At 45.6% G+C, this 13,707-nt stretch overlaps 1 protein-coding gene across 1 annotated transcript in view; it reads left to right on the forward strand.

Moving 5' to 3' along the window:
- The window catches only part of slc49a4 (solute carrier family 49 member 4), a 90,814-nt gene that overhangs the window by 56,367 nt on the left and 20,740 nt on the right, over positions 1-13,707 (forward strand). Inside the window, exons 7-8 of the mRNA XM_033024862.1 lie at positions 6,245-6,372; positions 10,317-10,499. Of these exons, the coding sequence (XP_032880753.1) occupies positions 6,245-6,372; positions 10,317-10,499 (311 nt within the window). The remainder of the gene's footprint in view (positions 1-6,244; positions 6,373-10,316; positions 10,500-13,707) is intronic.

Here is a 13,707-nt window from a genome sequence, read left to right on the forward strand (position 1 = left end):
AAGAGAGTGGTGGAGGATTGTGAGCTACCCGAATGGAATATCTAGTTCCCAGGAGCCATCTCTCAATGAAGGCATCCACTGACAATAAAATTCAACAACACTTTCAGTGCCTTCAGCTGTCTTAAAAAAAAATGCTTGAAGATCGAGACTCAACACTTTCAATCTACCAGGCACCAGTGATCCTTGCCTTCCAATGTGTTTTAGAGCGGTGAGCTATCTACAACGGGTACCTTTGAACATGGCAGCAATATCGCCAACATCATCTCTGCAAAACTCTTCATATTCATTGGGAGTTAAGCACAGGGTGCCATCATCTCCCAGGCCACCAGCCCCAGCTCTGAAGATTAGAGTCAGTGGACATCGATGGGCAGGTTGAATTGCTCGTTGCCACTGAAATCCCAAAGTGCACTTTATTCTAAACACTGTCATGACTAGAGGGAGCTAGGCAGACAAAATGATTGTTCTCAAACCTCCTTTGAAAAGTAATAACATCCTCATCATACTTCCATGAGAACAGCGTCTCATATTTCACTTGGGCAGCTTACAACCCAATGATATGAGTATTGATTTCTCTAACTTCAAGTAGCTCCTGTACTCCCTCTCTCTCCATCCCTCCCCCACCCAAGTCGCACCAGCTTCTTGTTCTCACCTAGCAAACAGCTAACAATGGCCTCTTTCCTTTATCATCGTTACTTTTTTGCATATCTTTCATTCATTTGTTCTATATCTCTCCACATCCACGTTTATATCTCTTGTTTTCTTTTCCCCCGACTCGGTCTGAAGAAGGGTTTCGACCCGAAACATCCCCCATTCCTTCTCTCCAGTGATGCTGCCTATCCTGCTGAGTTACTCTAGCATTTTGTGTCTACAGTTTAAACCAGCATCTGGCTCCCCCTGCTGGGTCCCTTTTTGGCTGGGGTGGGGTGGGGCGGGGATGGGGGGGGAATCGGGATCGGTGGTGGGGAGGGGGGGGGGGTTGGGGGTGAGAGGAGTGGTATCAACAAACTCCACCAAAAACTGATGTTGAAAATTCATTTCTATTAATTTTCTTTAAAAAATTAAAAATATAACGCATTTGGCCTTCCTGGCCCCATTGGTTTTGAAGTCATCATGCTCAACTTTATAGAGTCATAGAGTGATACAGTGGAAACAGGCCCTTCAGCCCAACTTGCCCACGCCGGCAACATGTCCCAGCTACACTAGTCTGACCTGCCTGCGTTTGGTCCATATCCCTCCAAACTTGTCCTCTCCATGTACCTGTCTAACTGTTTCTTAAAGGTTGGGATAGTCCCAGCCTCAACTACCTCCTCTGGCAGCTTGTTCCATACACCCACCACCCTTTGTGTGAAAAAGGTACCCCTCGGATTCCTAATAAATCTTTTCCCCTTCACCTTGCACCTTGCACCTATGTCCTCTGGTCCTCGGTTCCCCTACTCTGGGCAAGAGAATCTTTGAATCTACCTGATTTATTCCTCTCATGATTTTATACACGTCAATGAGATCACCCCTCATCCTCCTGCGCTCCAAGGAACAGAGACCCGGCCTACTCAACCTCTCCCTGTAGCTCAGACCCTCTAGTCCTGGCAACATCCTCGTAATTCGTCTCTGAACCCATCAAGCTTGACAATATCTTTCCTATAACACGGTGCCCAGAACTGAACACAATACTCTAAATGAAGTCTCACCAACGTCTACACTATTGCAGCATGACCGCCTAACTTCTATACTCAATACTCTGATTGATGAAGGCCAATGTGCTAAAAGCCTTTTTGACCACCTTATGTACCTGCGACTCGGCCTTCAAGGAACCATGCACCTACAGTCCTAGATCCCTCTGCTCTACAACACTACCCAGAGGCCTACCATTCACTGGGTAGGTCCTGCCCATGTTAGACGTCCAAAAATGCAACACCTCACACTTCTCTGCATTAAAAATTCCATCAACCATTCCTCAGCCCCCCTGGTCAATCGATCCAGATCCTGCTGCAATCTTTCACAACTATCTTCTCTATCTGCAAAGCCACCCACATTTGTATCATTATTATGGGTCAATTGGGGAATGTATGTCTTCAAGTAGTTTGATTTTTGATCTTGATCCCGCATCTACAGATGCTAATAACAAGGAAATGCAGTTGATTGTTTATACCAAGGATAGACACAAAATGTTGAAGCGGGTCAAGCAGCATCCCTGGGGAACATGTACAGGTGACATTTTGGGTTGGAACACTTCTTCAGACTGATTTTAGTGGAGCAAAAAAGAAAGCTAAGAGAGAGGAGGGGCAAGATAGGACTGTCTCTTCATCTCTGGCCTTTGTCCACCAATCTGCCCATCAAATAACCGCCTCGCCTGTGTTCACCTTTGACTGGCCATCCTCTGTCCTGCCTCTCCTCTCTCCTAGCTTACTTTCCCGCCTTCCCTACACTACCTAAGGGGTCCCATCCTGAAACGTCACCTATTCATGTTCTGCAGGGATGCTGCCTGACCCGCTGAGTTACCGCAGCAGTTTGTGTCTATTTGCAGATACCTGTGTCTCCTCTTATTGGCACAATTGTAGTGCAAAGATTGTTTTGGCTAAAGATAGGCACAAATGCTGGAGTAACTCAGCGGATCAGACAGCATCTCAAAGGAAACGGAATAGGTGACATTTCATGTCGAGACGTTGGCCACTTTGCTACTGCTTCGATGTGCTGGCCCATATTGGCTTACTTTAGCTCAGGACTCTTGTCTTGTGCTCGCAAGATTCTCCCTCGTGTTATGAATTATGCCTGTTACACAATATATATGAATTAGGAGGAGGAGATGTCTACTCGGCCCTCAAGTATGCTCTGCCATTTAATAATATCACGCTTGATTGTAACTTCATCTCTGCCTACTCCTTTACCCATGGTGACTTTTCATCTTTCCCCCTACATTCTTCTCAACTAGTAGTCACCTCTATTATATGCAGGTCAATAATAGACCTGCCCTATTTACTGAATGATAATCAGCTGCAGAACTGTACTTCCACACACTGTACAATAGAATCTAATAGTATCTTTCTTTGGAGTTGGCGCCGCTTCATCCATTTTTCCTGTCCTTGTACAGACGCGTCAATATTATTGATGTCAATCTGTATCTTTCCATCGTTTTCTTTGCATTCCAAGCTTTGCCGTGACTGGAGACTTAAACCTGCCATTGTTAAAGTCACCAAGCATATCTTTTCCGTCTTCCCTCAAACCTGTCTGCACCATGTTGTACCCTATTGATAACTTGCATCCAGTCTGCATCCAACTCATTGTATTTAGTTTAATTTAGAGATTCAGCGTGGGCCCATCGAGTCCGCACTGACCAGCGATCCCCGCACATTAACCTAGGGACAATTTGACATTGATACTTTTATAGCAAACCAATTAAGCTACAAACCTGTACGTCTTTGGAACGTGGGTGGAAACCAAAGATCTCTGAGAAAACCCACGCAGGTCACAGGGAGAACGTACAAACTATACAGACAAGCACCCGTAGTCAGGATCGAACCCACGACTCTGGCGCTGTAAGGTAGTAGCTCTACCACTACGCCACCATGCTGCCTTTACCTTTCCTTATCTTAACCTCATTGCCTTCCTGCTTCCCATCAAAGATACTCCCAACACAGTCAAACCTCTCAGCTGTCCTCAGCCAACTTTTCCAATGCTGTTCCTACAGAATTACTGACTAGTTCATTTCCCCTCAATGTAAACCGGTTTGGAGTTTAGTCTCATTTAAAGTTTTGCACTGGTAGAAATATATTCCAATTCTGCTGATGTCATACAATTTCTCAGAAAAGCAGAAAAGAATCCATGCTTGCAATTGTATTTTAGTGCACGCAGTTGCCTGATATTCCACTTTTCTGCTTGCTTCCCTTTCACATTTCAAGTAGGTTTATCTCCAGGGACTTCTACTGATGCCTGTGTAATATAAATTGGTTGTTGATATTCCACCAAAGGCTGCAACTAAGCAGATTTCCACCTATGAAGAGACTTGCTTATACTACATTCCGCTCTAAAATTAGGCTCTGATGCAAAAACAGACACAGCTAAAGAACTAATGGTAACTCTGTAGTTATGATGCAAATGCGCACACAAGGGTTGTTCTCTTTCAATTCTAATTCTTTTTAAATGATGTCTACCGCTGCACGGTGGCGTACCAGTAGAGTTGTTGCCTCGCAGCTCGAAAGACCCAGGTTCAATCCTGACTGCAGCTGCTGTCTACGGAGTTTGTACGTTCTCTCTGTGACCGTGTGGGTTTTCCTCGGGTGCTTCAGTTTCCTCCCACACTCCATAGACGTGCAGGTTTGTAGGTTAATTGGTAAAATGTTCAAATTGTCCCTAATATGTGTCGGATAGTGTTAGTGTGGGGGGATCGCTGGCTGCCTTGGACTCTGGCTAAAGGGCCTGTTTCCCGGCTGCAGCACTAAACTATTGTTAACACTGTAGTTATGATGCAAATGTACACATAAGAATGCACATTTCAACTCTTAATTCTTTTAAAAAGATGTCTAAATGGAGTTGGATGTATACTTGAAAAGGAAGCAAGTGCAGGGCTATGAGAAGGAGCAAGCGAATAGAGATAATTGGATGATTCTCGCACTTTTGTTTGTTTCCATGGAATGTATGAGCCACTGTAGCAAGAGGGCAGATTCAGGCATTGTGGTTGCAATGCCAGATGCGATGAATTATGGGGAACCCGATCACTTGAAGCTTGTTTGACTGCTTTGGATGGTCTCGGAGCATTTCCTAGTTTTGCCCCTCAATTGTTTACTACTTTCTCCTTTTTATAAACGTCCCTCGAAGACTTACAAATGCAAATATACCTCAGATGCTGGAAAACCTTGGGGAAAAAATGCTGGAGAGGAAAGAGAACTCAGCAGGTCAAGCGCTTGTGAAAAGAGAAGTTGATGTTCTCAGAGAGATATGTGCTGAGCTAGTGGTGGTGGTGGTGGTTGAGCATTAAGAGGTTGGAGCATCAACTGACTGAGATGTACTGAATGCATTATTTCCCTCCCAAATACAACACTTGAACGAAACTACTGAAGTTGGAGTGAAACATTTACAGGGCCGTGGGAAAGGACAAGGGAGTGGGAGTAATCGTTCAGCTCCTTCAGAGAGCTGGCACTGGCATGATGGACTGTACATTTCTTATGTGAATATTTTATATTTTATGATTTTAATTTATAGATGCTGCAAAAACATTAATGTCATTGAGTAATGTACTCTCTTTAGAGATTGTGTTGTTTAGTTTTTGAGATACAGCGCAGAAACGGGCCGCTCAGCCCTCCGAATCCGCACCGACCAGCGATCCCCGAACGCTAGCATTATCCTACACTAGGGATAATTCACAATTTTACCAAAGACAATTAACCTCCCAACCTGTATGTCTTTGGAGAGTGGGAGGAAACCAGAGCACCCAAGGAAAACGGGGTACTGATTGGGGATGATCAGCCATGATCACATTCAATGGCGGTGGTGGCTCAAAGGGCCGAATGGCCTACTCCTGCACCTATTGTCTATTGAAAACCCACGGGGAGAATGTACAAACTCCGTACAGATAGCACCAGGATCGATCGGGGTCTCTGGCGCTGTAAGGCAGCAACTCTACCGCTGCGCCACCGTGCCGCCCTGAACTATTTCTTTAAGACATTTATTCTTTGCGTTAAGATTTTAAACATTTTTTTTTAGCAATAGAGGAAAAGTGATCAGGTCTGAACATTATCCCGAGTACTCTCACTTGATTTGATTACGCTGTCGCCTCTGAGCCAGACGTTTGAGTTGTCCCGAAAATAGACATCGCTATGTGATCTGACATTAACACATCACTAAGTATGTTTTGTGTTGGTGAAGGTGCTATTTCCCCAGTGAAACATTAAGCATTGCCTGCCAGCTTCTGTGACCTTGTTAGGAGATGGAAGCGACAGCTGCTTTTTCTCCTGGCGAGCAATTGTCTTATAACCAACACACCAAGAACATCTGATGTAATTTTCCAATTTTTGTTTTGTTGCCCCTAACTGTGTGCAGACTGATTTGCGTCCATCTGAAAATGATGATGGTCTTTCAAATGCAATTCTTTCACTATGACAGTGTCTTCACACCACCCTGAGGATGTGATGAGACAACGTATAAATAAATGATCTTCTCTGTACAAGTTCTGCTTTTTGAAACTTTTTTTTGCTGTTGTCGAGCGTGATTCACTGATCCTTGAGAGCCTCAAATTTCACGTTTGATATTGCAGATTTGCAGACTTCTTCAGAGGAATATTAAAACTCATCCTGCTGCTGTTGTTCTCTGGAGCCACATTGTCATCTGCATGGTTTGCCCTCACCTGCTTCAACAGCGTCACCCATCTGCCTATAACAAGAGGTACCTACTGCACAATGAGATCAAATGAACACCATTATGGGTTCCATCTGAATCTGCCTTCCTTTTATTAACCTGCATGAGCTGCGCTATACGTTTCTAGATTAACAAATTCAAACACATTTAATAAAAGGTTACCTCAAAGCACGGACTTAAATGACGCCATATTTAAATAAAGTCACAGTGTTACAGCGTGGATGACAATACACAATAGGTACAGGAGTAGGCCATTTGGACCTTCGAGCCAGCACCGCCATTCAATGTGATCATGGCTGATCATCCCCAATCAGTACCCAGTTCCTGCCTTCTCCCCATATACCCTGACTCCTCTATCTTTAACAGCCCTATCTAGCTCTCTCTCGAAAGCATCCAGAGAACCTGCCTCCACCGCCCTCTGAGGCAGAGAATTCCACAGACTCACCACACTCTCTGTGAGAAAAAGTGTTTCCTCGTCTCCGTTCTAAATGGCTTACTCCTTATTCTTAAACTGTGGTCCCTGGTTCTGGACTCCCCCAACATCGGGGATGCAGTTCCTTCGGCCCAACTTGCCCTCACTGGCCAACAAGTCCCATATACACTAGTTCCAGTTGCCTGTCTTTGGCCGAAACAAGTGGGACTAGTATAGATGGGACATGTTGGCCGGTGTGGTCAAGTTGGGCCAAAGGGCCTGTTTCCACACTGCATAACTCTTATGTGTTTTAGTTTTGGAGATACAGTGCGGAATCCGGCCCTTCGGGCCACCAAGTCCGCACCGACCGGCGATCCCCGCACATTAACTCTATCCGACACACAATAGGGACAATTTTACATTTATACCAAGCTAATTAACCTACAAACCTGTACGTCTTTGGAGTGTGGGAGGAAACTGAAGATTTCAGAGAAAACCCATGCGGAGAACGTGCAAACTCCATACATACAGCACCTGTTGTCAGGATTGAACCCGGGTCCCTGGCGCTGTAAACGTTGTAAGGCAGCAACTCTACGGATGACAGATGGCACAATGGGCTAAGTGTTCGGCTGGCAACCTGAAGGTGGCCGGTTCGAATCCTGCTTGGAGTGTGTACTGTCGTTGTGTCCTTGGGCAAGACACTTCACCTTCCTGCTCATCAGACTCAAAGACCTCGGCATTGAAGGCTCTGCACTCAGCTGGCTCCGTTCCTACCTTTCCAACAGATCCCACTTCATCTCTCTCCACAACCACACCTCTGCTACAGCCGCAGTCACTCAAGGCGTTCCCCAAGGCTCCGTACTCGGCCCCCTCCTCTTCATCATCTACATCCTCCCCCTTGGTCAGATACTCCGCCACTTCAAACTGGACTTCCACTGTTACGCTGATGACACCCAGATTTACCTTGGCACCAAATCCCCCCACAACCCCCCCCTCTCCCATATCAACTCCTGTTTGTCAGCTATAAAAACCTGGATGCAACAAAATTTCCTCAAACTCAACAGCGATAAGACAGAATTCCTCCTCATAGGCTCCAAAGCCACACTCAGCAAAATCAATAACCCCACTCTCACCATCGACGGCACCACTGTCTCCCCATCTCCCCAGGCCCGCAACCTTGGCGTGATCTTTGATTCCACCCTCTCCCTTGAGCCTCACATCCGCCATGTCATTAAAACCTCCTTCTTTCATCTCCGCAACATCGCCAAACTCAGACCCTCTCTCACACCGCCCGCTGCTGAAAGACTCATCCATGCCTTCATCTCCTCCCGACTGGACTATTGCAACTCACTTCTCCTTGGCATCAGCTCCACCTACATCAACCGACTCCAACTGGTCCAGAACGCAGCCGCCCGACTCATCACCCACACCAAATCCTGGCATCACATCACTCCAGTCCTCAAAAAACTTCACTGGCTTCCCATCTCCCACCGGATCACATACAAAATCCTGGTCCTCACCTACAAAGCCCTCCACCATCTGGCCCCCCCATATCTCACTGACCTCCTCTCCCCCTGCCAACCCTCACGGTCCCTCAGATCCACATCAGCCGGTCTCCTCTCCATCCACAAGTCCAACCTCCGCAGTTTTGGGGACAGAGCCTTCTCCAGGGCAGCTCCCAGGCTCTGGAACTCCCTCCCCCAACTGATCCGCAATTCCGTGTCCCTCACCATCTTCCAGTCCCGCCTCAAGACCCATCTATTCACCTCTGCCTATCCTTAGCCTCACGTCCCCGTCCCTTTTCATCTGTGCATTAATCGCCTCATACTGTGTTTTGTATTGAATTCTGTCTTTAATTTGTGTACTAGTCATGTCTCTACTATTTATTTCATTCCCCTTACATGTTTTTCCTCTACCTGCTAAATTTTTGTAAGGTGTCCTTGAGACTCTTGAAAGGCGCCCATAAATAAAATTTATTATTATTATTATTACCTTTGCCTGGGACTAGAGACGGAAATTAGCTACTGATTGGCTACAATCTCGCATATTTACATGCAAATGTTCATCAATATGCACTGTCCCTATAACCAAAACATTATTATTATTATTATTACCGCTGCACCACCGTGCAGCCCCAACTCTGACTCAATTTAAATATTGCGTGATTTAAGTGCGTGCTTTGAAATGAAATTTTATTAAATATGTTAATTTTGCTGCATGGTTTTTCTTTGTGGAGAGCTGATTGACGATGTCCTCATTTTGTTGCTAAACGCTTCCTTTGTTAGCCCACAGAAAAGTAGCACAATGGGATATTCGATCTCCCTGGGAACCCCATGCATTTGATTCTATACCGCTTCAACATGGCAGTGGAATGTAGCCGTATTTTGTTTTCCTTTCTGAACGCTACTTTGTGTACTATCTTTGTCTTCTGAAAGAGTTCCCATTATTGACTTCAATATTTAACAAGCTGATGGTTAAAAACAATGGCAGGATAGTTGGCCCAGCCCATCAGACAAGACTGCCTCTGTGAGGGAGCAAGAACCAGCAAATCCAAGTGACAAACCCTAACGCCTGTCTTCAGGAGAAGAAAGTATAAAATATCCACAATTTGAAAAGAAATAGAACAGGGAACTGGGGGAAGGGAATTGGGGGGGGGGGGGGGGGGGGGGAGAAACAACTACTGAAGCTTAAAATCTGAAGTAATCTGAAGTTTAAAATAAATATCTTCTCTCTGTCTATCTTGTTTTTTGTCTCTCTGGGTCTTCCCTCTTCTTCTTGCGTATGGCGTGCACAGCCTAAAGTTGTCGGACAACTTGTTTTATTTGATTGTGCACGCCGGGTTGATTGCATTTGTCGAAACAGGGCGGACTACGTGAAGGTTGCAATCTTCCACCCCGGTCTTCCCTCTTACCCTATCTCTCCATCCCTCCCCACAGCCCAGCTTGTTTGCCCTCCCAAACTCAATGCCGCCTCCCCTGCTCATCATTCCTCTTTAACACCTTCCCTTTGCTTGACTTGATTGTTCCCATTTGCTCCTTTAATTCTCCAGCCCAATTTCCCCTCCCCTCTCGCCCACCTCCACTCAGTCTTTTGTTCCCTCTCCCCCTCCCCCTCCCCCTCCCCCTCCCCCACCCTCTGCCCCTCCCCCTCCCTCTGCCCCTCCCACTCCCTCCTCCCACTCCTTCCCTCCCTCTCCCTCTCCTTCCCCCCCTCATCCCTCTCCCTCTCCTCCCCCCCCTCCTCCCTCGCCCTCTCCTCTCCTCCCTCTCCTCCCTCCCCCCTCTCTCCCTCCCCCCTCTCTCCCTCTCTCTCCTCTCCTCTCCTTGTCCCCCATTTTAGTTTGTTCACCATTTCCCCCCCCCATTTCCTTGAAAGTGCAGCACAAATCTTTTCTCCCCCTCCCCCCCCCCCCCCAAATGTGATGGGAACAGAAATGATAGCAAATTGGCACACTACTCTTGCCTTAAATCTCATGCTTTAATTGGTGTATGCTCATGTAACGTTGGTACAAAACGTTATTCAATTTTCTACTTTTAATTGGTTCTCTTTGACATTGCAGTGACTTTATACACATCGTGCATATTGACTGGAGTATTCATCATCAGCAGTGTTCCCTTCTTCTTTGAACTCTTTGTGGAGACTGTGTACCCAGTGCCAGAGGGAATAACCTGTGGATTTGTCACTTTTTTAAGCAACGTCTTCATGGGATTATTGTTATTGTTCCTGGCGTTTTATCATACAGGTAATTTTAAACTTTTCCGATGTGTACCCTTTCTCTAGATTTTAATGTGTGTTAATTGAAAGTTGAGGAAAGGCATGGTGTGATTTTGGAATCATAAGCGATTTGAGTAGAATTAGGCCATTCGGCCCATCAAGTCTACTCCGTCATTCCATCATGGCTGATCTATCTCTCCCTCGTAACCCCATTCTCCTGCCTTCTCATAACCCCTGACACCCTACTAATCAAGTATCTATCTATCTCTGCCTTAAATATATCCACTGACGGCCTCCACAGCCTTCTGTGGCAATGAATTCCACAGATTCACCATCCTCTGACTAAAGAAATTCCTCCTCATCTCCTTCCTAAAAGAACTTCCTTTAATTCTGAGGCTACCACCACTAGTCCTAGACTCTCCCACTAGTGGAAACATCCTCTCTGCGTCCAACTTCCTCTCCACATGTCACGTGTGATTCTATTGTAATAATAGGTTGTTTTTTGTATGGCAAATCAATTCTTTTTTTAATTAGAAGGTAATTGTTCTGATTCTTTTTACTATTGAATTCATGGAGTTACATTGTAAAGTACTTTAAAGGTCTCTTGATTGCAGATCTAGTTATTGCACAATAAGGATTGATACAGGACCCTGGATTTTTACACACGAGGAATTGGAAACGTTCAGCTTCATGAACCTTTACTGTGATAGCTGTATGATAGCAGGATCCATCATAAACTAATGCTGTTTACAATCACTTGTCCCGTCAATGAGGCATGATTGTGAGGCAGCTGTGTATTGGTAAGCAGCGCGCACATTTTATGCAGCTGTCAAACTGAAAATCGTTACGACTGATAAATTTAATGACTAGGAGGTTTCTACATTTACTTTATGAGCAGAATCTCAAAAACCGAGACCAGACGTAGACTGGGCAATCGTTTTGCTGAACACCTTCGCTCAGCACGCCTAAACCTACCTGATCTTCCGGTTACTTTAATTCCCCTTCCCATTCCCACGCTGACCTTTTTGCCCCAGGTCTCCTCCAATGTCAGAGTGAGGCAAAACGCAAATTGGAGGGACAGCATCTCATATTTCGCTTGGGCAGCTTACAGCCCAGTGGTATGAATATTGATTTCTCTCACTTCAGGCAGCCCTGCCATTCCCTGTATATCGCCCCCCCTACCCTACCTAAGCCACACTAGCTTCTTGTTTTCACCCAACAAACAGCTAACAATGGCCTGTTTCCTTTATCATCGTTGTTTTGCATATAATTTATTCATTGTTCGTTATCTTTCAACATCATCATCTATATATCTCATTTCCCTTATGCCTAACCAGTCTGAAACGTCACCCATTCCTTCTCACCAGAGATGCTGCCTGACACGCTGAGTTCCTCCAGTTTTTGTGTCTATCTTTGGTTTAAACCAGCATCTGCATTTCTTTCCTGCATATATAAAAGCCATTGTTGGACATGCCAGTCATCGTGTTTATTGATTCCCATTCCCAACCTATATGCAGCAACTGGCTATTTACTAGCAAAATAGCATATTTGAAGGGGTATCTTGTGCATGGCGTGTGAAGAATGTGGTGATTGGGGTACGCCATTCATCCGGCAACCTCGGAATATTTTTACAGACTGGAAATCTTCACGCAACTGAACGCTCAGGTCAGATGACGTCATCAAAGAGTTGCATTGTTTAAAGAATGCCACAGAGGGCATGAGGAGAGGAAGGCTCCACCGTCAATAAGACGCGTGTTTGTCTAGATGGCCTTCAGTTGTTGGTGGAATGGTAACAATTCCCCTGTAGCTTTCCCGTTTATCAGCAAATCGTGCGGATGGACTTGCCCCCAAGAGGGCAGAGGTTATGTTTCTTTGACGTCAAAAACTGTCAGAAAGATTCAAAAGGTAGATTCTGTACACCAACGAGTATCAGCAGCTTAGACACAAAATGCTGGAGTAACTCAGCGGGACAGGCTGCATCGCTGGAAAGAAGGAATGGGTGATGTTTCGGGTCGAGTTACTCCAGCTTTTTTGTGTCCATCTCCCAACTTCTATACTCAATACTCTGACTGTGAAGGCCAATGTGCCAAAAGCCTTTTTGACTGCCCTCTCTACCTGTGATGTAACCTTCAAGGAACTATGTGCCTGCACTCCTATATCCCTCTGCTTTACAACACTCCCCAGACCCCGAACATTCACTGTGTATTCCCTGCCCTTGTTAGACCTTCCAAAATGCAGCACCTCACATTTTATTGTATTAAATTCTATCAATCATTCCTCAATCCACCTAGCCAGTCGATCAGGATTCTGCTGCAATCATTTAGATAGATAAGGAAGTGTGAAGGTGTGAAAATGACCAAGGGAATGGAGTTCAAAGAAAATGTAGAATATAGGCTGGGAGAAGGTAACAACAAAGCAAGCAGAGATAAAATGTAGTCGGCGACCGTAAGACTGGTTGGAGGCTGGGAAGGGCTGTTTCTCCAATTTGCACTGGGCCTCACTCCGACCTTGGAGGGGGCCCTGGACAGAAAGGTCAGTGTAGAAATGGGAGGGGGAGTTAATGTTTCCAGCAACCGGGAGTTCGTGTAGGTTTAGGCGGACTGAGCGGAGGTGTTCAGCGAAACGATCACAGAGCCTGCGCTTGGTCTCGTCGGTATGCAGGAGTCCACACCTGGAGCAGCGGATACAGGAGATGAGGCAGCTTTATGCGAAATGGTCCAGGAATCCACAACCTTTATACAGTGTGGCAAGGCTGACACTTTAATTACTTTCTCATCCACATGCCCTAATTCGAGCTTATGCATCTGATACGCGCTACTTTAATTCCAACTTAAATATTAATTAGATAATGCTAGATCTTAAAAAGGCCCATTAAGATTGAATTTGAAATCAATGGTGTATGGGGTTCTGTCTTAGAATAATTTATGAATTCTCCTTATGAATCTAAACCACGGAGAAGCTATTGTCTACCATAGGTACACAAAAATGCTGGAGAAACTGCAGCAGCATCTATGGAGCGAAGGAGATAGGCAACGTTTCGGGCCGAAGCCCTTCTTCAGACTGTCTACCATGCTGCCCAACGGTGACTGATTCCATGGACACCATAAATATAAAAGCTCTGGGACTGTAAGCCTAAGCATTTGCTTCTGGATTGAGAGGTAGTCTTTGGACTTTAGAGATACAGCTTGGAATCTGGCCCTTCGGCCCACCGAGTCCACAGCAACCAGCAATCGCCC

The sequence above is a fragment of the Amblyraja radiata genome, chromosome 7 (assembly GCF_010909765.2).
Source record: "Amblyraja radiata isolate CabotCenter1 chromosome 7, sAmbRad1.1.pri, whole genome shotgun sequence".
Taxonomy (NCBI): Eukaryota; Metazoa; Chordata; class Chondrichthyes; order Rajiformes; family Rajidae; genus Amblyraja; species Amblyraja radiata.